This window comes from Argopecten irradians, chromosome 5 (assembly GCF_041381155.1).
Source record: "Argopecten irradians isolate NY chromosome 5, Ai_NY, whole genome shotgun sequence".
NCBI lineage: Eukaryota > Metazoa > Mollusca > Bivalvia > Pectinida > Pectinidae > Argopecten > Argopecten irradians.
This window is the reverse complement of record NC_091138.1, coordinates 32,579,230-32,602,609: the sequence shown is the minus strand read 5'-3', so window position 1 is coordinate 32,602,609 and position 23,380 is coordinate 32,579,230. Positions and strand designations below refer to the sequence as shown.

General features: G+C 34.3%; 2 protein-coding genes across 4 annotated transcripts in view; one reads left to right on the top strand and one right to left on the bottom strand.

Moving 5' to 3' along the window:
- LOC138323573 (dynein beta chain, ciliary-like) overlaps positions 1-5,609 on the bottom strand; it is a 31,777-nt gene extending 26,168 nt beyond the window's left edge. For both annotated transcript variants that reach the window (XM_069268268.1, XM_069268269.1), the window contains exons 1-9: positions 5,077-5,609; positions 4,007-4,194; positions 3,534-3,720; positions 3,080-3,179; positions 2,543-2,754; positions 1,854-2,087; positions 1,369-1,536; positions 946-1,062; positions 351-616 (exon numbers count right to left, since the gene is read on the bottom strand). In XM_069268268.1, the coding sequence (XP_069124369.1) occupies positions 351-616; positions 946-1,062; positions 1,369-1,536; positions 1,854-2,087; positions 2,543-2,754; positions 3,080-3,179; positions 3,534-3,720; positions 4,007-4,194; positions 5,077-5,433 (1,829 nt within the window). In that variant the 5' untranslated portion in view covers positions 5,434-5,609. The remainder of the gene's footprint in view (positions 1-350; positions 617-945; positions 1,063-1,368; positions 1,537-1,853; positions 2,088-2,542; positions 2,755-3,079; positions 3,180-3,533; positions 3,721-4,006; positions 4,195-5,076) is intronic.
- Positions 5,610-5,783: 174 nt separating this feature from the next.
- Positions 5,784-21,672, top strand: LOC138323572 (CDP-diacylglycerol--glycerol-3-phosphate 3-phosphatidyltransferase, mitochondrial-like). Of its 2 annotated transcripts, XM_069268267.1 has the most exons (9): positions 5,784-5,906; positions 10,402-10,594; positions 11,297-11,374; positions 14,262-14,551; positions 14,857-15,038; positions 16,507-16,811; positions 17,625-17,850; positions 18,449-18,531; positions 19,011-21,672. In XM_069268267.1, exons 1-9 carry the CDS (start codon positions 5,824-5,826, stop codon positions 19,128-19,130), a joined length of 1,560 nt encoding a protein of 519 aa, XP_069124368.1. In that variant the 5' UTR covers positions 5,784-5,823; the 3' UTR covers positions 19,131-21,672. The 2 variants fall into 2 exon arrangements, with proteins under 2 accessions (XP_069124368.1, XP_069124366.1); XM_069268265.1 differs by lacking the exons at positions 5,784-5,906; positions 10,402-10,594; positions 11,297-11,374 and adding exons at positions 12,174-12,362; positions 13,065-13,142.
- Positions 21,673-23,380: the final 1,708 nt, after the last annotated feature.

Below are 23,380 nucleotides of genomic sequence, written 5' to 3'. Positions count from 1 at the left end.
TTTAAGATTCAATATCAGAATGATCAAGATAGGAGAATTGTAGTGGCTCACTTTTAGACCATTTAAATTTGAGCATAAGTGTTGTGAAGTCTTAGTAAGATAAGTTTATTTAATCATTCAACAAAAGAACAAGTCAAATAAATTACCATTGGTCAAAGTTAAAAATAATTACTCATTTGCACTTTTTGAAATTTTGACCCAAAGGATCCTTATTGCAACCTATATAGGCATTGTAGCATTAAACAAAAAAGGATCTTCAAGGATAAAAATAAGCACTTAACAAGAAACAGATGAACCCGTATTAATCAGGAGTTGTCTCCCTTCAATCCACAGGGAGATAAAATACTTACGGGTGATCTAAATGCTTAAAATTGCCCATAGGGATTGTGATTCTCTCCCGAAGCTCCTGAGCCCAACGCAGACTACCGGAGACTTTTGGCATGTTCTTGTGGATAGAAGCCTTTCCTTGGCTTTCTTTGATGTCCATCTGTTTATCGTAGATTACCTTTACCATGTCCAGTTCCCTATGGAATGTGGCAATCACCATGGGGTATTTCTCTTCAAAGTCCTTCTTGATCATTTCTCTCTCCAGCAGACTGCCCATAATGTCCAACAGCTACAAATAAATCCAATTAAAGGTTGTTTTTTTTATTGTGTTCTGGGTTAAGGAACATTTAAAATTATAAGTATAAGTATGCATGTAGGCCAATCGGTCACCTTATCAGTATTATAATTTATTAAGAAACAAAACCTACCAAAAAGATCTACTTGTTTTTTTTTAATAAATTGATTTACTTTACCAGATATGCAGGAATGTCCATATACAAAGAAAACATTTTCAAATTTAAATTAGTCATAAAACAAAACATTTTCATTTATGTATCATGTTCTAAAATTGTTGGAGACTTAAATGTCATCATCAAAATTATTTTCATTTAATATTACCTTGAATTGCGCCTCCAGACCTGAACAGTCATCAAAGCCTTGACAGATGATGGTAGCAAGTCTTCTATCAAAGTCAAAAACTTTCTCCAAGAATAGGTTGTAGTCATCTTGGAATTCCTGTCGAAATATATCAAAAAGCATAAAGGCGTATCATGACAAATTAAAATCAATGCACATTATATATAAGCTAAGTTTTTTTTTAATGCAAAACATCAGAGCTGGGGTTACAAAGAATCAGTTTTCTTCAAAAAGTATTTATAGCAAATTTGCAAAAAAAGTTTTAAAATAACGCAGGAATTAATAGTTTCACTGCCAATATTTAAACTTTGTTTATATGGCTATTGGTGATAAAATGTTCATCTTTACAATTACTCATACCTTCTCACCTGGCAAAAATGTTTAATGATAAAAGTGGTTACTTACGTTGCTGGCTGGGTCAAGACAGTCATAGCTCTTTTCTGTAAACACCTTGTACTGGGCGTTGAACTCTTCAAATAGCTGAACGACTTGCTGACTGAGCATCTTTCCCTTTATACCTCCCAATTCTATCTTCTCTAGCTTCATGAACTCAAGAGCTGTCTCCATCAATTCCTAACAAAGTTAATCATTAGATTAGGTCAAACAGCAAAGGTAATATTGTGTAATCGAAAATTCTTCTGAATTGAGAATACAGGGACAGTTTTACTACAATATTACGTTAAGAACTATTGAATAAAACAATGTACAATATATTAAAGATCAATAACAAAATCTTAACCTTTAATGTCTTACACCCCTGTAGACACAGTTAAACTCTTCCAATTTAATGGCAAAGAGAGTTCATTTTTGATTTACAGGGATAAATGAGTTAATTATTATGTCAACGCTCCTCTCTGAACAAAACAAAATGTCATTTTGTTTTTAAGTACCTTCACAGTTTCAACTCTCTCAAGGAATTTGTCGTATCTTGCAAATACAAGTTTGGGAGCAAATTCCCAAAGCCTTGGCTCAGTGCCTTCTGGAAAGTAGCTCTTCAGTTTGTTCTTATGCTCATCATATGTGGCCTTGAATGCATTGAGAACATCGCAAGCCTTTCGTACTTTCTCAATTGTTTCTTCCAGCTCACCCTTGAAAATCTCTGTTGGTTCCAAGTAATTTGATGCCTAGAAAAATAAATGCATTCAATGAAGTAAACTGAAGATTACCCTTATATATTATAATATTTTTTTCACAATAATTTTTTTTTTTTTTTTGCAAAATAGATACACTTTTTTTAACAAATCAAAAATTTCATTTCCATATTTGTTAACTATGAAAAAGTATATGTTCAGAATACAAATCAGTTCAATGACACCAAAATTACCATTTGGCACTCATAGGAATATGAATGCAGACAATATGAATAAAATTAAGCTTTTAAAGATTTAATGAAGTGAGTATACAAGAATTTTTTTTGTTTTTTGGTGTTTTTTTTTAATAATGTCTTCCTTTCTCCCAATTATGCATCTGCAAATCAAATATATATATCTAATATCTAAAAAGAGTTTGCTCTATTTTCTCTTTGGGATTAAGTCAGTGTCTTGGTATTTAATCTGTACTTGCATAAATTAATAATTACCATGTTGATAAACATGTTGCATATTTCCTTGAGCAGGACGATGATCCTGGCTGGGGTGTTGTAATATTGCGAGTGAGACCACACCAGACAAACAGTCTGCATCATAGGGGCCAACAGTGGGATGCTCTCATCAAACTCGGCTTGTTCATAGTCTTCAAAGTGATGTCTCAGAGGTGTCATGTACATGTTGATGTCTTGAGCTTCCGTAAGAGCTGAAACAAAGACAATTATCTAATATTAATGTGTGGTTTGGAGTTAATTAGAGTTAAACATCCATCTAATTGTAAGGGTCATTTATGGTTGTGCCAGGTTGAGAAAGTGAAAGGAAGCCAGAAAACCCAGAGAAAAACAACTTTTAACCTTGCATTTGGCCACGGTAACCCCTTGGATATCAATGCAATTTATGACTACTAAATTATGAAATGGTATATACTAATTAAGTGTCATGCTAATTCAAATTCATTTCCTTTCCCCCCCCCCCCCCCCCCCCCCAATTTTGGAGTTGTAGGTATTCTGAAATTATTCCAGCATACATACCGGCCACAACATCTCTGAAGATGTCTTTGAAAGTCGGGAAGTAGCTGCTCTGTGTACGTTCCAACAATTCTGCCATCTTTCTTACTTTGGAGTCCCGGAGCTAAAAGAACGAAAATGTTAATATATTGAAAGAAAGGAAAATGAAATTTTAGATACAAACGTACCATTTCTAGATTAATTTTGCATTTTTTCCCTATTTAACTTAATGATTTAACAAATTGCTTAATTGTATTCTAGAACTGCACATTTGAATTAATCACTTGATGGATTTCAGTTTAATTTATAAATATGGGTTGACATTTTCACGAGCTATCATTCTAATAGTTGTAAGGCATTTAAAAAAGCAAACAGATCTAGAATCATTTTTATTTGGTTGGTTGAAAGTCCATCTTTAACATGACTATGTACAGTCATTATTCATATCATACAAATAGCATTTGCAATGATTTTTTACCTGGTCATATATGCACTCTAAGTTTGTAGCCTTGTTTTTCCAAAACTCAATTTCCACAAATGGTGTAGGATGTAGACCTTCAAGGATAGGCTGAGCAGAATCTCGTTTGAGCACATCTCTGATCTGATGAGTCCACTCAATGATTACTGACTCAATGGCATGAATCAATGTTCTGTCAAATGAATCCCTGAATGAAAATCAATAATAATCATTAATACAAACTTATACATGTGTAAAAAAGCATTAAGGCTTCAATAGGATTACCTACAAATTAATAACTATAAAGCATTTTGAAGAATACAAACTTGTTTATTTAAAAATTTGTAAACTTAATAAGCATCAAGGCTCTACTGGCATTTTATATATATATAATACGGGACAAGGAAGTAATTCCAACCGTGTGGGCAAAAAAAATTGTAAATTTTTTTTCAAATTGTAGTATTATTTCTATATATACATTACTGCATACATACTTGTCTTCATCAGCTTGTTCCACTCGTTCTGCTCCCACTGGCAATGGCAACAGTGTTTTCCCCTTTGCTTGGCCAGACACAACATACACATTGCTTTTCAAATTGTGCACATGGCGAGTAACATCGTTGGAGACCACCTGAGGCCACTGCTCATGGTTCCTGTCGTTTGAAAGCAGGGGAACAAGTACCTGTAAAAGCAACATTTTACATCATTAATTCCTGATATTGAACAAATGCTTCAGTAACAGATACAAGTTCCTATAGACCACAAATCATGAATATTGACTGTCTGGTCTTGTACCAAGAAGAAGATGAAGAAGTGGCAATTTACTTAAGGAATAGATGTTTATTTTGTTGAGGTTATGAGGGTATAATGATAATGAAGCCGGGTTACATAAAATTTACACGGACTCCATTATCATTTTACCCTCATAACCTCAACAAAATAAACATCTATTCATTATATTTACAGTTTTTCAAGTAAATGAATATTATCTTTTACAGCGGCAGTTGCATATTTTTATTAAAATACCCATATTTTTTTTTCTCTCCCGTCATTGTCAACGAATTCGATTGAACAGCTGATTGGAATCAAGTCATTCTTATGTTCCCGCCAAAAGTGGGGTCATGACCCCACGTTGCTACGCCATCGACTATCATATACGTAACACAAGGACGTCCTTGCGTAACAATAGAATCCCGCCGTGTTGTGCTAACATTATACACTGATAATGATAATACTAGAAAGCATGGTTATTGAGTCCATGTCAGTGCAAACTGTAACTATATATGTATAAACATCTCTTACCTTGTTTCAATTGATTCTTGTCAATTTACAATCGTATAATTGGTACTTGGCAAGAACTGATTGCCAGACATCTCTACCAGCCCCATTTGCATGCCTTTATCACAGGGCATATAAATACTTTTAATATAATATTGTCATCAGCGCCGTACATCATATCCTAATATTACTATTGTTAGTAGATTAAAATATTTTTGCTCTTTATCTAATACAATTGATTATTGAAACTTGAATAATAAACCCCAGGAAGATCAACCATGATTACCTCATCAACAAAAGCAGAAAGTTGGTCCAATGGTGCATATGATAAATCACCATAAATGAAACTTTTCCTGAGATCTCCGTCTTTCTGGACATTTTCCTTTCCTCTCTTCACAAAGTAACATGCTTTTGCTTTGGGATTTGCTGGCCATTCGTATTGAATGCTCAAAGCACCACTGGCAGATGAAATTACTACCAAAGAAATATGTTCTGGTTTGTCAAAAAATTCCAAGAACATCATCTTTGTTTCCTCTTGACTGTACATTTTTGAAAACTTATCAGGCTTAACTTTCAGTGTTTTGATGACATAGTCAGCAATGAACTCGACTCGAGCGTCGCCGAGTTCCAAATCGGACGCCATGGTGACTTTTTGGTGTGCGAAAACTCAATCAAATTGAAACAATTTTATAGCTGCATTCCCTGTCTTGAAATATTTCCGACTTTGTTGTCCCCTTCGAGTAGGGAGGCCACGGTGAAATCGCCAATCCTCCTACTCTTCTCCCTTCTCCCGTTGGTAATGGTAGCCGTTGCTATTAGTTGCGATAAACACGAGACGCAGGTATCGTGACATTCCGCCCAAATCGGAACGATTCGGGGAGTTCCGTCTGCTGTGTAAACCATAAAGCGTGTAAGCGACAATGACTCAACGAGCACTTACGGAATGACGCGAAGGCCGTGTAGAATCATTTAAATGTTTTACTGTTCGGATAGCCTCCAGCGCATCGAAATAGTCCGTGTCGGAATAAACAACATGGCACTCCGCGGTTTCGGTCGTCTTTTCCGATCATGTGGACAAAAAGTAATTGGTTTTATGGGAATGTTCGGCAGCTTGAGGTAATTATACTGTCGCACCAGAATTAAATCTTGTAGCTTTAATAACAGAATAATATAAGATACTAATTTCTAATGACCATCTCATTATATAAATTGCTTACACTTTACAACTAAACTGCATGGGTGATGATGAGAAACAGAATCATGTTTGCATCATGCATGTAGGCCTAGTTCGTAACTTGTAAAGATTTTCGAAGTGTACTAGATTTGGCCCTCTATAATACATGTAATTAGGTGTTTATATCGATAACTTGAATTGGTTTCGTGCTCAAATTGATAGATGGTGTAGTTATACTATCATAAGGTATTTTTATAAGTTCCAACAGTGTCAATCAGATGACACCAAAAGACCCACACATTGCACATATTAAAGATATTGTCAAACAAAGGCCAAAACATTATATGTATGTTTCAGGTTACATGACTGAAAAATATAGGGTAGGTCGGTCGGGATTTTTATTTTATTTTTTTAGGAGGGGTGGGGGAGGAGTTATATATAAGTGGCTTTATTACTACATTACAAAGTAATTTAATAATACATGTAATTTGTCATTCAGGCTTTAGGCTAGCTAGAAGTCTTTAATTTCTCATTACCCTATTCGAAATTGAACTTTATGTGGATAAACTTAGCGCATGCGTAAAAATCTAAGTTGACAACTTCACACACAACATTTTTGTTTTGAAAAAGTGTGATAAAATAGCTAGGGTTGGAAGTAAAAACTAGGGTAGGTAGGGGTACCTGAAACATACATTTTTTTAGGCCTAATCAATGACGCTACACTAGCCTATGTTATACCCAAAATGTTTTTGCTTTTTTATCTTTTCACATTATTGCTCATGATGATTTTTCAGTATATTATAACCTTAGATGTCTTAATATATGTGTATAATTCAAAAAAGATCCTTGTAAATTTTGTAAATGCATTTTAAAATGTTATGTATATTGATAATTTAAAACTATCAATATCTACATCTCCACAGATGTATTGAAGATCATGTCATATATGTTTGATAGGTGTATTTATGTACAGAGAAGGCTAAACAAATAGTGGAGATATGGGAAATGTAATTTAAACAGGAAGAGTTTAAAGATTTTAACGATGCAAGATCTGGAGGAAGTGCCTTCCAGTCTTGAATAGCACAGGGAAAGAATGAGTGTTTGCGAGAGTATATTTTGCACTAAGAAATTAAATAAAGATTAACAATATTAAGAATATTATAATACTCAAAGCATGGGCTCTGTTATATTAAAGAGCAAAGTATCGGTGATATGCTATGACTTTAAAAAGAGCATAATTAAATCAACCTGATTAAAGTAGAGGCATGAGCTTTGACAATTTGGGAGTACCAACCTTAAGGTATATACAGTACTTGCTTCACATTAATTACTTGCAAAAGGAAAGAAGGAAAATAAAAACATAATTTTGAACAATGGTTATCCATAAACCATATTCTTTATAATCCAAACCTATATCCTATTGAGGAGGTCACTGGTGAGTGAGGTATAATCCAAACCTATATCCTATTGAGGAGGTCACTGGTGAGTGAGGTATAATCCAAACCTATATCCTATTGAGGAGGTCACTGGTGAGTGAGGTATAATCCAAACCTATATCCTATTGAGGAGGTCACTGGTGAGTGAGGTATAATCCAAACCTATATCCTATTGAGGAGGTCACTGGTGAGTGAGGTATAATCCAAACCTATATCCTATTGAGGAGGTCACTGGTGAGTGAGGTATAATCCAAACCTATATCCTATTGAGGAGGTCACTGGTGAGTGAGGTATAATCCAAACCTATATCCTATTGAGGAGGTCACTGGTGAGTGAGGTGAGGAGGTCACTGGTGAGTGAGGTATAATCCAAACCTATATCCTATTGAGGAGGTCACTGGTGAGTGAGGTATAATCCAAACCTATATCCTATTGAGGAGGTCACTGGTGAGTGAGGTATAATCCAAACCTATATCCTATTGAGGAGGTCACTGGTGAGTGAGGGTGGTTCAGGCATATTCAATTGGATAATTTAAATATATATTTATTGCCACATGCTGTGGTCAGCAACATTTAACTCAAGACCACCATTTTTGTTATCACTATTGTTTGACCAGGCATCCTCATTTGTATGAGGTGACCCCGTGTGTTGCCATATTGTTGCCAAAAATTTGAAGAAGAAGAAAAGTCAATTGTCAAAAGAAATCTACAAATGATTATATCCTATATATATGTACCAAATTATTTGTGTTCCGAACTTCAACTTACTACCTGGTGATAATTGTCAGGGGAAAAACCCTGATGTAATTCAATTTCTATGAAAAAAGTGGAGATACAGTACATTTGTCTTTGTGCAAATAATTGTAAGGTCATCAGAGCATTAATGATATTCATCATTTGAACAATAATTGGTGTTTAATCGTGTATATACATGTCTAATTAACACAAAAAAATAATATAAAAAATAATTTATTTTGCCTTTGGTGCATGAGCAATTTGTACTTCATTCCGTATAGGATATCGTGCCATGGAATTTTTTCGGGATGCAATTAATTATTTTTCATATATTTAACTTGAAGTAAAATTAGAAGCACTAACTTTTCAATGGTGGTAATGGAGTTAAGTAAGTAATTTTGTAACTGAAGAAAAATACTAAATCGTTTGCTCCTGTTTTTGATAGTGAAAAAATGCCATTTGTCAGCGGTGGAGCATTTTAACAGGAAGCTTAAGGTGCATCCTTACACTTAAAAAGGAATTTCATCATGTACACAATTAGATAAGTTGAAAATACATATTATTGATTACTTATAAGAAATCAGTGTCCTCTAATTATGTAAATGAAGGTAATGAAAGGTGCAATCTACCATATATATCTGTACATCTATCTTACTTAAAGATGCTCCACTGCTGACAAATGGTATTTTTTCACTATCAAAAACAGGAGCAGACGATTTAGTATTTTTCTTCAGTTACAAAAGTTACTTACTTTACACTATTACCACCATTGAAAAGTTTGAGCTTCTAATTTTACATTTTTACTTAAAGTTAAATATATGAAATTAATTAATTGCATCCCGAAAAAATTTCGTGGCACTATATCTTATATGGAATGAAGTAATGATTGCTCATGCACCAAAGGCGAAATAAATTATTTTATGTTATTTTTTGTGTTAATTAGGCATATATATACACGATTAAACACCAATTATTGTTCAAATGATGAATATCATTTATGCTCTGTCGGCAGTGGAGCATCTTTAAAGTATGACATTTTATGGAATTGGTATGAAATTGTTCAGACATTTGTACCAGTAAATAATGCCATTTTCTGACCAATTTTTTTTTATTTTTGTGTCCATCAAATCAGAATACTATATATATTTAATCTAGCTGTATATTTACAATTTTTACTTCCTGGCCAATAAGGATTTGACATTAGATCACTTGTGTGTAGCCTGACATTACATACTATATATAATGTATAGCCCGGGGATCAGGTAGTTATTGGACTAGGAAGTACACATGGCACCGTGTGAACACACACCTTGTACAGATCATCTTTTGCTTTCTATACCTTTAAGCCATATTCAAATATATTGGCCAGTGGACATCAGATTCAAGTTATAGCATTTATTAATTTTGATATCATAATAAAAATCAGTTTATCATATACATGTATACTGTATATAAGATATATCAATATTATTTAATAATAAATAATAAATTTAGAATGATCCATAGATGGAAAGTGGAATAAAAATAAAGAAAAAGTGACACATTTTTTAGTGTGTTTGCCATGTCTAGAAGCCTCTACAGAGTGTTAAGTCGAAAGAGATTATAATACTATGACATGCATATACCGGTATATAATATATATATGATACAAATTTGATGACTGTACATGTGTTTATGTTTTACTTGATACTGCCAGTGACGTCATGACTAGCTAGGTGCATTTGAGGTTTAATAAATGCTGTATTTTTTTAAATTTCATGTGAATATTTTTTATAAGAAAAATCTATTAATCATACATATTTTAAGAGAAAATGTAGTGTTTTTAAACACTGTTTACCTATAGCTAATATCATATAAAAAAATCCACGTATTGCTAGAAAAATATTATACACAACTTACAGTTTTATGTATGTTAACCTTGTATAGATCTGTTCTAGAATATAATATTAAGGTGTTTGCAGGTGTTTTGCTAATACAAAACCCTTCCAAATTAATTGATTTTTGATGAAAATCGATGTCACCTTTTTAATCAATTAATAAGTTATTAAAATCAATGGCATCATTTGTAATTATGATTTATGGCAATTTCAATATGTTTTTTTTTTATATAATTAGTGTTAATTTATTTGTAAAACTCATAGTTCCAAAGACAAAATTAAATCACAGGGAAATTGAATCCCATTTTAAAACTTATGCCAGATTTCAAGGTTTGTTAAATTATTTTGATTTATCATATGGGTCCATTGTATATATTCTTCTCTTAATAGATATCTATCACAGACTAACTGTAGAAAGGATATGACACGACAGATTAAAGCGGAGGAGGAATTCACCCTATCAACAAATGACAAAGTCAAGCATTCCTTTTCGTGGATCGGCAGTAAAACTCCATGTTTTGGTATTAATGGTCATCAAGTACAAGTTCTCCAACAGCCAGATCAGTTTTATGAAACATTAAAGGTAATAATTATGTAGTCAGAAGGTCAAAGTAATTATAATTAGCTGATCACTGACAGAAAGACAAATGATCAGATATACTTTACACAGGTTGGTCGTTATAAACAAGATGATATTTCTAACCAACCAGACTGTTAGGTATCGCACAAACTATTACTAATGCAAATTTTCATTATTTCATGACATATTTATATGATAACATGCAATGCATGTCATCCCACAATCCTATTGTCTGTTCGTGGAGTACTTATATAATTAGTGTCTAGGTATATAAATCAGTGGATGTCTGCCCATTGTGTAGAATATTCAGCTAAAACTGTTTATAAGGAAATTTCATAAACCTATGACTTTATTAGGATTAGGGTCCCTAATGGCCTTGCTTATTATCATGGCATCCACCAGTTGACCCTTGACTTTTTACAGTAACAGGAGTCAAATCACAATTGCTCAGAAATCTGAAGAGTCAAAACATATGACAAATACCATGACATGTGTTTTAGACTCAAGAGTCAAGGATGATTTTTGGGAGTCAAAATCATACTCTCGAGGGCCTACTGGATACCGTCATTTAAAGACCACCTAGCCATAGAAAACACTTTCTCTTGTCATGTGGGTGGTCTTTATACACAGGTTTGTCTTTATTTCTTTTAAAACGGCCACCTAGCAAGCTGTTCCTGAATTATTTCCTCCAAATTCTTCTTTCAGATGAGAGTGAAGCAAGCCAAAAAGAGAGTGGTTTTGGCATCACTGTATCTGGGCACTGGAAGCCTAGAACAGGATTTGGTATGTACTGGTGGGGACCCTCTTACTTATTGATGACATAACAAAGATAACCAAATATTTTTTTGGCCACAAACATCCTTTGTGGAAGGGGAACAGAACTTGTATAAATTTTGGCTCTGACCCCCAGGGGGCAGGAGGGGTGGGGCCCAATAGGGGATTTAGAGGTTAATATTAAAATTCCTTTAGAAAAGAAACAATGAACCTGTATTCAGAAAATTATTTGGCATTACAAACCAGGTGAGCGATACAGGCCCTCTGGGCCTCTTGTTTAAATTTCATGTGAATATTTTTTATAAGAAAAATCTATTAATCATACATATTTTTAAGAGAAAATGTAGTGTTTTTAAACACTGTTTACCTATAGCTAATATCATATAAAAAAATCCACGTATTGCTAGAAAAATATTATACACAACTTACAGTTTTATGTATGTTAACCTTGTATAGATCTGTTCTAGAATATAATATTAAGGTGTTTGCAGGTGTTTTGCTAATACAAAACCCTTCCAAATTAATTGATTTTTGATGAAAATCGATGTCACCTTTTTAATCAATTAATAAGTTATTAAAATCAATGGCATCATTTGTAATTATGATTTATGGCAATTTTAATATGTTTTTTTTTTATATAATTAGTGTTAATTTATTTGTAAAACTCATAGTTCCAAAGACAAAATTAAATCACAGGGAAATTGAATCCCATTTTAAAACTTATGCCAGATTTCAAGGTTTGTTAAATTATTTTGATTTATCATATGGGTCCATTGTATATATTCTTCTCTTAATTAATAATAGATATCTATCACAGACTAACTGTAGAAAGGATATGACACGACAGATTAAAGCGGAGGAGGAATTCACCCTATCAACAAATGACAAAGTCAAGCATTCCTTTTCGTGGATCGGCAGTAAAACTCCATGTTTTGGTATTAATGGTCATCAAGTACAAGTTCTCCAACAGCCAGATCAGTTTTATGAAACATTAAAGGTAATAATTATGTAGTCAGAAGGTCAAAGTAATTATAATTAGCTGATCACTGACAGAAAGACAAATGATCAGATATACTTTACACAGGTTGGTCGTTATAAACAAGATGATATTTCTAACCAACCAGACTGTTAGGTATCGCACAAACTATTACTAATGCAAATTTTCATTATTTCATGACATATTTATATGATAACATGCAATGCATGTCATCCCACAATCCTATTGTCTGTTCGTGGAGTACTTATATAATTAGTGTCTAGGTATATAAATCAGTGGATGTCTGCCCATTGTGTAGAATATTCAGCTAAAACTGTTTATAAGGAAATTTCATAAACCTATGACTTTATTAGGATTAGGGTCCCTAATGGCCTTGCTTATTATCATGGCATCCACCAGTTGACCCTTGACTTTTTACAGTAACAGGAGTCAAATCACAATTGCTCAGAAATCTGAAGAGTCAAAACATATGACAAATACCATGACATGTGTTTTAGACTCAAGAGTCAAGGATGATTTTTGGGAGTCAAAATCATACTCTCGAGGGCCTACTGGATACCGTCATTTAAAGACCACCTAGCCATAGAAAACACTTTCTCTTGTCATGTGGGTGGTCTTTATACACAGGTTTGTCTTTATTTCTTTTAAAACGGCCACCTAGCAAGCTGTTCCTGAATTATTTCCTCCAAATTCTTCTTTCAGATGAGAGTGAAGCAAGCCAAAAAGAGAGTGGTTTTGGCATCACTGTATCTGGGCACTGGAAGCCTAGAACAGGATTTGGTATGTACTGGTGGGCACCCTCTTACTTATTGATGACATAACAAAGATAACAGGTGAAAATTGTACCTACGAATGATGGATACTATATAAGTTACATTCCCTTCCTCCCCTCCCCTCCTCTCTCCTCCCCACCGTAAATGAATAATGGATACTGTATAAGTTACATTCCCTTCCTCCCCGCCCCTCATCTCTCCTCCCCACCGTAAATGAATGATGGATACTGTAAAAGTTACATTCCCTTCCTCCCCTCCCCTCCTCTCTCCTCCCCACCGTAAATGAATGATGGATACTGTATAAGTTACATTGCCTTCCTCCCCTCCCCTCCTCTCTCCTCCTACCGTAAATGAATGATGGATACTGTAAAAGTTACATTCCCTTCCTCCCCTCCCCTCATCTCTCCTCCCCACCGTAAATGAATGATGGATACTGTATAAGTTACATTCCCTTCCTCCCCTCCCCTCCTCTCCCCTCCCCACCGTAAATAAATGATGATTACTATATAAGTTACCTTCCCTCCCTCCCTCCCTCCCTCCCTCGTCACTTTCGTGGGTGATGTATAACTACAAATAAAAAAAAAAAATTGTACATTATTGGAATTATTGTTCAATAGACTAACCGCAAATATCTCTACACATCAAATACCTTGAAAGCTCAAAAACCTCAAAAATAGGCACTGTTATAAACCAAATATTTTTTGAGTGCAATGATTTCCTTTCCAGTGAAGTACGCTTTTGCGAATGTTACGTGCACAGTCCCATTAAATTCTCAAATATTTATCTCTGTGTTGCATATGGACCACATTTATATTGATAGATATTTACATTTTAATTTTCAAATTTGCAAAAGTATATATTTGAAAACTTGTTTTAAAGAAGGAATCGCCAAATTTGATAGTTGCTAAAGAAAGTTGGTTTATAGTACACACAAACATGTCATAGGATATAGTACTTGTAAAAAGATTCCATGCAGTTTTCAAAATAAATAAGATAGTTTGTTATAAACGGTTGTATTTAGGTGTATATATTTAATCCCTGGTAACCTTTCATTTTGTATATTAACCAGCACAATGATGTAGACCACCATATAATGAATACCGTATTCTCAATTAATTGACACCAGGTGGAGAGTATACGCGAGGCTTGTCTGGAAGCAAAAAGTAACAATGATGAAGACTTTGAAGTTCATGTACTGTTGGACTTTGTTCGTGGTTCACGAGGACGTGAATGCTCCTCTAGAACAATGTTAACTCCGCTGTTAAAGGAATTCCAAGGAATGATCCATGTACATCTCTTCCACTCCCCAAACCTACGTGGTCTGGTTCGATCCCTGCTGCCACAACGCTTTGATGAAATCGTCGGATTACATCACATGAAGATGTATTTGTTTGATGACAGTTTTATCATTAGTGGGTAAGTTTTTATCACCTGTTTATAGGTTTTGATTAATGGTAGGTTCGTCAACTGTCACTGAAACCACCGGTGTATAACATGTGACTTCGTATTTTGCATTGTGTATGATACAACATGTGCTACGGCCTTAAATGGGTACAAATGTGTGTGCGAGCACAAGGCGTGTATAATTACAAACTATCTGGCAATCTATCAATTGTTATAGGTTGCAATGATCATAAGGAGACAGTGACTGAATTTGATTTGAAAGTTATTTCCTGATTTAAGTATTGACAGAATTTGATGGAATATTGATTCTGTTTCAGAGCAAATCTCAGCGAATCATACTTCACAGATCGACAGGACCGATACATCTTATTTAACGAATGTACAGAAATGGCAGATTTTTTTTCTAGTCTGGTGAAAGGTGTGGCTGCATCGTCTTTTGTTCTTCACTCTGACAATACATTTACACTGTCTCCACACTGCAAGGCTCACCCCTTTGATGGTCAGTATACATTTCAATAATTAAGATTTTATCATTTCCAATAAACTAAATAGTGTCTTTTAGATGAAGATTTGATAGTTGGAAAATGTTTTTATACAACACATTTGTCTTTATGTAATACAATGTAACTTGTCAAAACTGACCCTTGTCTAATCCAGATCCCTGTATATTGTGTAACTTGTCAAAACTGACCCTTGTGTAATCCAGATCCCTGTATATTATGTAACTTGTCAAAACTGAACCTTGTCTAATCTGGATCACTGTATATTGTGTAACTTGTAAAACTGACCCTTGTGTAATCTTGATCCCTTTATATTGTGTAACTTGTCAAAACTGACCCTTGTCTAATCCAGATCCCTGTGTATTGTGTAATTTGTGAAAACTGACCCTTGTCTAATTTGGATCACTGTATTATTGTGTAACTTGTCAAAACTGACCCTTGTGTAATCTTGATCCCTTTATATTGTGTAACTTGTCAAAACTGACCCTTGTCTAATTTGGATCACTGTATATTGTGTAACTTGTCAAAACTGACCCTTATGTAATCCGAATCCCTGTATATTGTGTAACTTGTCTAAACTGACCCATTGTGTAATCCAAATCCCTGTATATTGTGTAACTTGTCCAAACTGACCCTTGTCTAATCAAGATAACTGTGTATTGTGTAACTTGTCAAAACTGACCCTTGTCTTATCCGAATCCCTGTATATTGTGTAACTTGTCCAAACTGACCCTTGTGTAATCCAGATCACTGTGTATTGTGTAACTTGTCAAAACTGACCCTTGTCTTATCCAGATCCCTGTGTATTGTGGCTTGTATCATTTATTTTCCTTCTTAATTTGTAGCAATTAAAACTTTTATAATCTGGAATCCTGGTTATGTATTATAGATATGCTGATCCCGGTGACACCCAGTTTTGACAAGTTACACTGTATTAGCAAGAGTTTAATATATTTGTTTGTTAAGACAATACAGATTGTCTGTTTATTTAAATAATCTTTGAAAAATAAGGGGATGTAATAGAGAGTTGCCTTTCCCTATACATGTGAAAACCCAATGGAGCATTGGATAATTTTGTATACATGTACCAGATTTTCCTGGTTACAATATATAATTTGCACCTGAGTATAAACCACAAAAGCCACACTGGACTATTAAACAGCTCTATTAAACAGTGGCCAGTACTGAATGTAAAATACCTAACTCCCATTTTATAATGGGATTAATTCACGGACCACGTGATACCCGATAACGTTTGTGCGGAACTAGCATCTCCAGTGGTGATGGAACGTAACTATTTACAATCTCCCCACTAAAACGACTTTAGAAAATAGAAAAAATAGTCCCGCACAAATGTTATCGGGTATCACGTGGTACGTGAATGATTCCCATTGTCAGTAATGCATATAGGTATGCAGATACTAAACTGGTACATTTGCTATAAAGTATAAATTTTGCTTGTTCTAGACAAAGATGATGGTGAGGGTTACAAGAAAGAGGCACGACAGCGGATCCTAGATATAGTGAAGGAGGAAATGGACAAAGGACAACAGTCGAGGGATGGAGTGGACACCTGGGTGTACCCCCTGGTACAGATGGGACCCTTCGGGATCCAGTTAGACGAACAAGTTATGAAACATATGTTCAGAAAAGCCAAGGAAGATGAAAAGTTACTGCTGGCTTCTGGCTACTTCAATTTGACAGAGGATTATATGAAGATCATTCTACAAGAAACAGACGCTCAATTTAACATCTTAATGTCTTCACCAGAGGTAAAAGTTAGTTCTGTAGGTCTGACATGGTCTAATCATTTACCTACCATGGATAATACCAGTACTGTAGACAACGAGATACAACTTTTCACGTAATTACGTGAGAAAGAATGAATGCTGATTTAAATATTTCAAGAGTAGTCATATAAAACAAATATATCACGGCACAGTTGTCAGTCAAGTCCATGGTTACAAATTAATGTCTTCATGACTATGTTGAAAATAACAAAGATGTGGCTTTGAGTACAATGTTAACACTTTGGATATGTTCACGGAGAGTGTTGGCTTTAAGCATAAGGTTAACACTTTGGATATATTCATGGAGAGTGTTTGGACAATTTTAAAGGCAAAAGTCAATCTAAATTCATCAGCAGCTCTACATTGTAAAATCAGGTAACTTTTTAGTATTAAAAGGGTGAAAGGAAGGGAACTAAGTCTGTATCAGAGGTCCCATTGCTTTGCTCAATAGGTATTGACAGAGTGAAAAGAAGGGAAGTAACTCTTTATAAGAGTATATTTCCATTTGTATTGTCAAAGTTAGAAAAAAAGAGTAATACAGCATCAAAAAACTTATTTTTACGCGGCTCCATTAGTATTGACGAGTGAAAGAAAGGGAAGTAACTCTATATTTTGAAACCCTGCTCTATTGATTATTTGTGTGTGACACAAACAATTGAACAAGGTATCATAGTGATTCCATCAACAGTTGGATCTATTCTTTTATCCATAATTCACAGTTCCAGAGAGTTACTGTCAACATTTGCATGAGTAGAGAAGAACAGCGCATCTTTTATATATTTATTATATTTGCAGACAAATGGATTCTTTGGTGCGAAGGGTGTGTCCGGGGCAGTGCCTTTTGTGTATGTACAGACGGCTAAGGAGTTTTACAACCGAGTGTGTGAGGACGGACAGGAGGCTCGGTTACAGCTACATGAATACTTCCACGATACCTGGTCCTTCCATGTGAAGGGCCTCTGGTATTATCTTAGTGACTCCAAGCTCCCCGCTATGACAATTGTAGGCTCTAGTAACTTTGGTAAGATCTTTGATTAAAGAGGTTATGCATGACTTCACACTAACCTTTTTTTTTCAATTTTTGCTGTTGCATTCATATGTCATGCACAACTGTAGCTACAGTTAAACAAAAAGAGCTTTCTAGAGAGAGAGCTTATTTGTACACAAGAAGTCTATATCATTTACATGCAAGATTTTATAGCAATGTACACAACCACGGCCTAAGTTGGCTATATTTGGTGGCCATGGAGTTAATTTCTAGACAAATAGTCCTTAATTTTCCCTCATATTTAAAAATAAACAGGATATTTTCTGTCAGTGAAGTATCAATACAAAGTATGAAAGGATTTGTTAACTGGTCATGTCTTCAGGTTTATACATCTCTAAACATGTGTCAACATTTAACTGATCTGGCTCCGTTTTCTGGAAACTAACTTAAGTAAAAAACGAACATAAGTCAGAGAGTTCAACATAAGTTATGAAAGGAGAAAAACTTAAGTTTTGACTTAAGTCTGAACTTTTGTTTTGAGAATTCGAGACCTTATCAAGATTTTGGAGATATAATTTTATCAATAATTTGTGCTATATAAGTTGTCTGTAATTTGGATATTTCCTTTCAGGTCATAGGTCAGTCTACCGTGATATAGAATGCCAAGCTGTGGTTGTTACCAACAACATGAGGCTTCAGAACCAACTCAAAAAGGTAAAAATATCACAGGTGTTCCAGATCAAGATTCTAAAACTCGTGTAAAATAGGGTAAACAGAAGAGAAAAAATTGAACTAAATAGTATTTTGTATGGTTTAATGCATGATTATACTCCCAATTAATATATTTCACTTTTAAGTCCTCGCATTCTTTCAAATATTATGATGCCGTTTAAAAAGAAAACAAGAAAGCATTTGTTAATTTTAGAAATGTTGCTTAACATGCTTGTTCATATTAACTTTATTTGACATTTTATCAATAAAATGACTCATTCATTGAAATGGAAAGTTGTGTTACCGGTAGCCACAAAGGACTTTTACAAATGCCCATTCTTAGGATGCATGTAATGAAATCTGTGATATTCTATATGAAAATAACAACTAAGATTGAGTTTCATCTCAAAATATAATTGATTGGAAATATTATTAATTGTATCTATAAAATACCCTAAATTCCTACTTTGTGTTTTCTTCAGGAGCATGAGGATTTATATGCAAGGTCGACTATAATGACTGATGAAACCTTCCAACAACAAAACCGTCATGTACCAATGTGGGTCAAGTATGTGACAAGAGCCTGTCGGACATTTTTCTGATGGTGATGATTCGTGGGATTATTTATTATATACATGTTATGTCATACATCAGTAATTTTTTTGGTGCTATAATGCTGATTTTAAAGTCCCAATTTACATATCTGACTGAATTTGTTCATGATTTAGAAGAATTTTGAAATAGCATCCTGTTGTAAAATCATACAAAAATAAGACTAAATAGAAGTCAAGATGGACAATAACAATTCAAAACTTTTGATGAAAATTCAAATAAATTGGATGTAGCTGAAGTATTTTAAATGAATTGCGGTTACCCGACAATGTAGTGTGGTTGTTAAGAACACCACGATGTGATATATTTCCAAACTCTTGTGAGAACGGGTCATGAACTTTCCAACTTCTGTTTGCTAATAAGGACTTTAACTTCTATGTCGACGAGTTTAAAATAAAGACATGTTTACAAAAAACACATTTCAGCTATTGCTGTACCAAAGTTACTGAGAAAGCATTAAAAATATTCTTGGTATAGCTTAAATTTAAATGGGGTTAAAACTGACTTAAATTTTCGCAGGTCGTTATGTAAATTGGGACTTTAAGTGGTTTGACAAGTTGGGCATTTAAATCAAAAAGGGTTGAACAAAGAACTTGCTCAAAAGTATTGGATTTTCCAGGACATATACAAAATATACATCTAGATATTTATTGCAAATTCTAACTGCCACTCACATCAATAGTTTATACTTTCTTGTCAGTTTGAATGTTGTGTGAAAGTTTGTACATATGATGTATGATGCCTATCTGTGTTCAGTATGTTTTTGTCATATCATCTTATGATCTACAAGTGTCTCAAATTTTACTTTTCTGTATTTGCATATTACAGAGTTATCTGCCTTTGTGGGTAGATAATTATTGTAAGCCATGTTTTTATGAGTGTTATGTCATACATTCCAGAGAAAATCAACTCAATTTTTGTTCACAGAGAAATGATGTCATAACCTATACCTACACTCAAGGGAGATAATTATGTAATATGTAAAGATAGAATGATCAGAGTCTGATAGTGTTTTTAAATCAGTCAGTCTGTTTATAAGAATAAAGCCAGTACAGAACAAAAAGTCATGTTGGAAAGTTGGCCTTACCATAAGTAATAAAGCCTGATATTGTTTTTTAAGCCAGTTGCATTTTAATGGTACTCTTACAGTGTATGGTACCATGTATTTTAATGATACACTGATGTTTTTTATGCTGTAAATGTTGGCATCTATTTTTAAGTGCTGTATTTAAAGGCAAGTTGTAAAAATCCTTGTTTGCGCAATAAAGGAAGTTCCTTATTTTGTGGCATAAAGAGCAAATCCTTGTTGATCTTGCAATAAAGGGAAATCCTTGTTGTTTAGAACGTAAAAGGAAATCCTTTGTTGAGTTGATTTTACAGTAAGTTGAAATCCTTTTTGCCCTGGCAGTTGCATGGATGTGATTTTGTCCTTGTTTCAGAGGATTTTCTCAACAATATTGATATGAAAAGTGTGATCTGGGAAATTTATAGAATCTAGAAGCAAGGAGGACAGTTTCCTCTCAATAGTCACAAATTTCCTCCCTTTGAATATAGGATCAATTAAATCCCTGGGCCAGGGGAAATCATTGTTACTTGAATATAGGATCAATTAAATCCTGGGCCAGGGGAAATCATTGTTACTTGAATATAGGATCAATTAAATCCCTGAGCCAGGGCAAATCATTGTTACTTATATACCTGTAGTTAGGAATGAAAATTTCTTGCTGTTTTAAGGACTTTTGTTGTTGTTTAGGGAAATGTCTGTTTTAGGTGTGTTAGTGGGAGAAATTACCTCCCTTTGCTGATAGGATCAATCAAATCCCTGAGTTAGGGGAAATCTTTGTTATAGAGGTAGAAATGGGAAATTCTTGTTTCAGGAAATGTCTGTTTTAGGTGTGTTAGTGGGAGAGATTACCTCCCTTTGCTGATAGGATCAATCAAATCCCTGAGTTAGGGGAAATCTTTGTTATAGAGGTAGAAATGGGAAATTCTTGTTTCAGGAAATGTCTGTTTCGGGTGTGTTAGTGGGAGAGAAAGTGAAATTACTCTCTATGTATCATATAATATTTTTTTTATGAATGAAATGTTGAGAGCATCCCACCTCTAAATCTGACATTTGTATGAACTGCTGGTATGGTACTTATTTATCATTGTTGACAGGAGTAATTAACTTAACATTCCTTTCCCTTGTCATTCTCTTGGTTTAGTTCGTCATTTTAATACTGTATATATTGTAAATACTAATTTATTTGATGCTATTGTCCGATACATGTGTTGTTGGGTTTTTATGTTGTACTCACTGGCCAGAGGCCAACTCGATTTGCCTAGCTCTTCTATCTACTTCTAGAATTAAACTTTCAGTAACTCAATTTGTAGCTCTTGTGCTTCTGGCAGCTCCTCCAATTTTGAGCTAGACAATCTTCTTAGAGGATTTCTCTTCTGAGAATAGCACAAATCGAGTTGGCCTCTGGAAAGTGATGTGAAAAATGTACTGTTGATTAAGGTTAAATAAAACCATGATAAATTTTAGAATGGGTGTTGAAGTCTATTTTCTACATGTTATTATTTTCAATTATAATTCAAACATTTTTTGAAACTATCAAAGTAAGCACAAAGAAAACGTTTACAGTTCTAAAAGATTTTATACATGTATATCAAAACCGCTTTTACTCAAACTGCAGGGCCGTTTTCATTTATGTGGAACACCCGGTTCAACTGTTTGTTATATTTATTATTTCAAGTATTAATCCTGATGGACATGCGGATTTTGTTACATGTAAGATATAAGAAGCATGGTTAGAACCATGCCATTAATTCGACCAATTGGGTGTTTACAATGAGTAAGAGGGGTTATACTGTATGTTTAGACAGTTCTTAGAATTGCTTTATCTTCAGAGAGTGCTTAATTTAGATACATGTATATATATGGTACATGTACTTAATATAAAGACTTGTTTTTAGGTCACCTGAGACGAAGTCTCAAGTGACCTTTTCTAATCGCCTTTTGTCCGTCATCGTCAGTCGTCCGTCATGCGTTGTCCGTCGTATGCCCGTAAATAATTTACATTTTCGGCTTCTTCTCCAAAACTGCTGAAGCAATTTCAATGAAATTTTGCACAAACCTTCTTAGGCACAAGGCCAATCAAAATTGTAAATTATATGGTCCCCACCCCCCAGGGAGCTATGGGAGGGACCAAAAGGGGTAAAATTGACTAAAATTTCAAAAATTTTCTTCTCCACTCTCAGATTTGATGGAATTAAATACTCTAAACAGATAGAAAGGTCATAAGTTCCTTTACAAAAATTGTGATTTATATGACCTTGGGTCTCAGGTTTCCCCCTGGGGAGGGGGTCAAGTTTACTTTAGTTTATATAGGAAAAACACATTTATGAACATTATTTGCCTATTTTTCATAGGAAATTAGTCAAACTGGGTTAGAATTATTAGCCTGAAATAGCATTTTAACATCATATCCATATTGGTCATGGCCGACCCCCAGGAGCCAGAGGGGTGGGGCCAAAAGGGGTCAAAAACTCAAAATGGATAACATTTCAAAAATCTTTCTTCTGAATTCACAGATTTGATGGAACCAAATAATCTTCATAGATTAAAAAGTCAAATTTATAAAATCACTGACTGGCTTCAAGGGCCTGATGGGCCAATATATAGTGTTTATATGCATGTCTTTGTTTCATTCTGTATCTGAACTCAGGTGACCGTTAAGGCCCATGGGCCTCTTGTTTATTTGATATTTGATTCATCCAAAATGGAATGAACAATTTACATTTACAAGAGAACAATAAAAAAAAGAGAGATCACATGTTAATATTATATGTGCTTCATCACTTGTCCATATTGAAATACCCACCATTTCATTCATCTACAGATATTGATAAATGAATTTTATTTCAAATCCTTCTGACAAATCTATTTCAATCAAATGTGAACTACTTATAAACTGCTCATGAAGTGCTTAAAGTCAGTTATTTACTGCCTTTTGGTACTAAGAGATAAAATTTTATTATGTCCCCAGAAACTAAAGTATTTTATGGTCTGTTGCCATAGCAACAAAATGGAGGCCTCTGATTGATATTCACCATTGGAATAGCTTTATAATGAGACAAAAACAATTTGTCCTGTACTGTGGAGACTGTCCTTTGTAGCATCACAGTGGTGCTGTACTGTGGAGACTGTCCTTTGTAGCATCACAGTGGTGCTGGTTTTGGAGAGGAAACCATC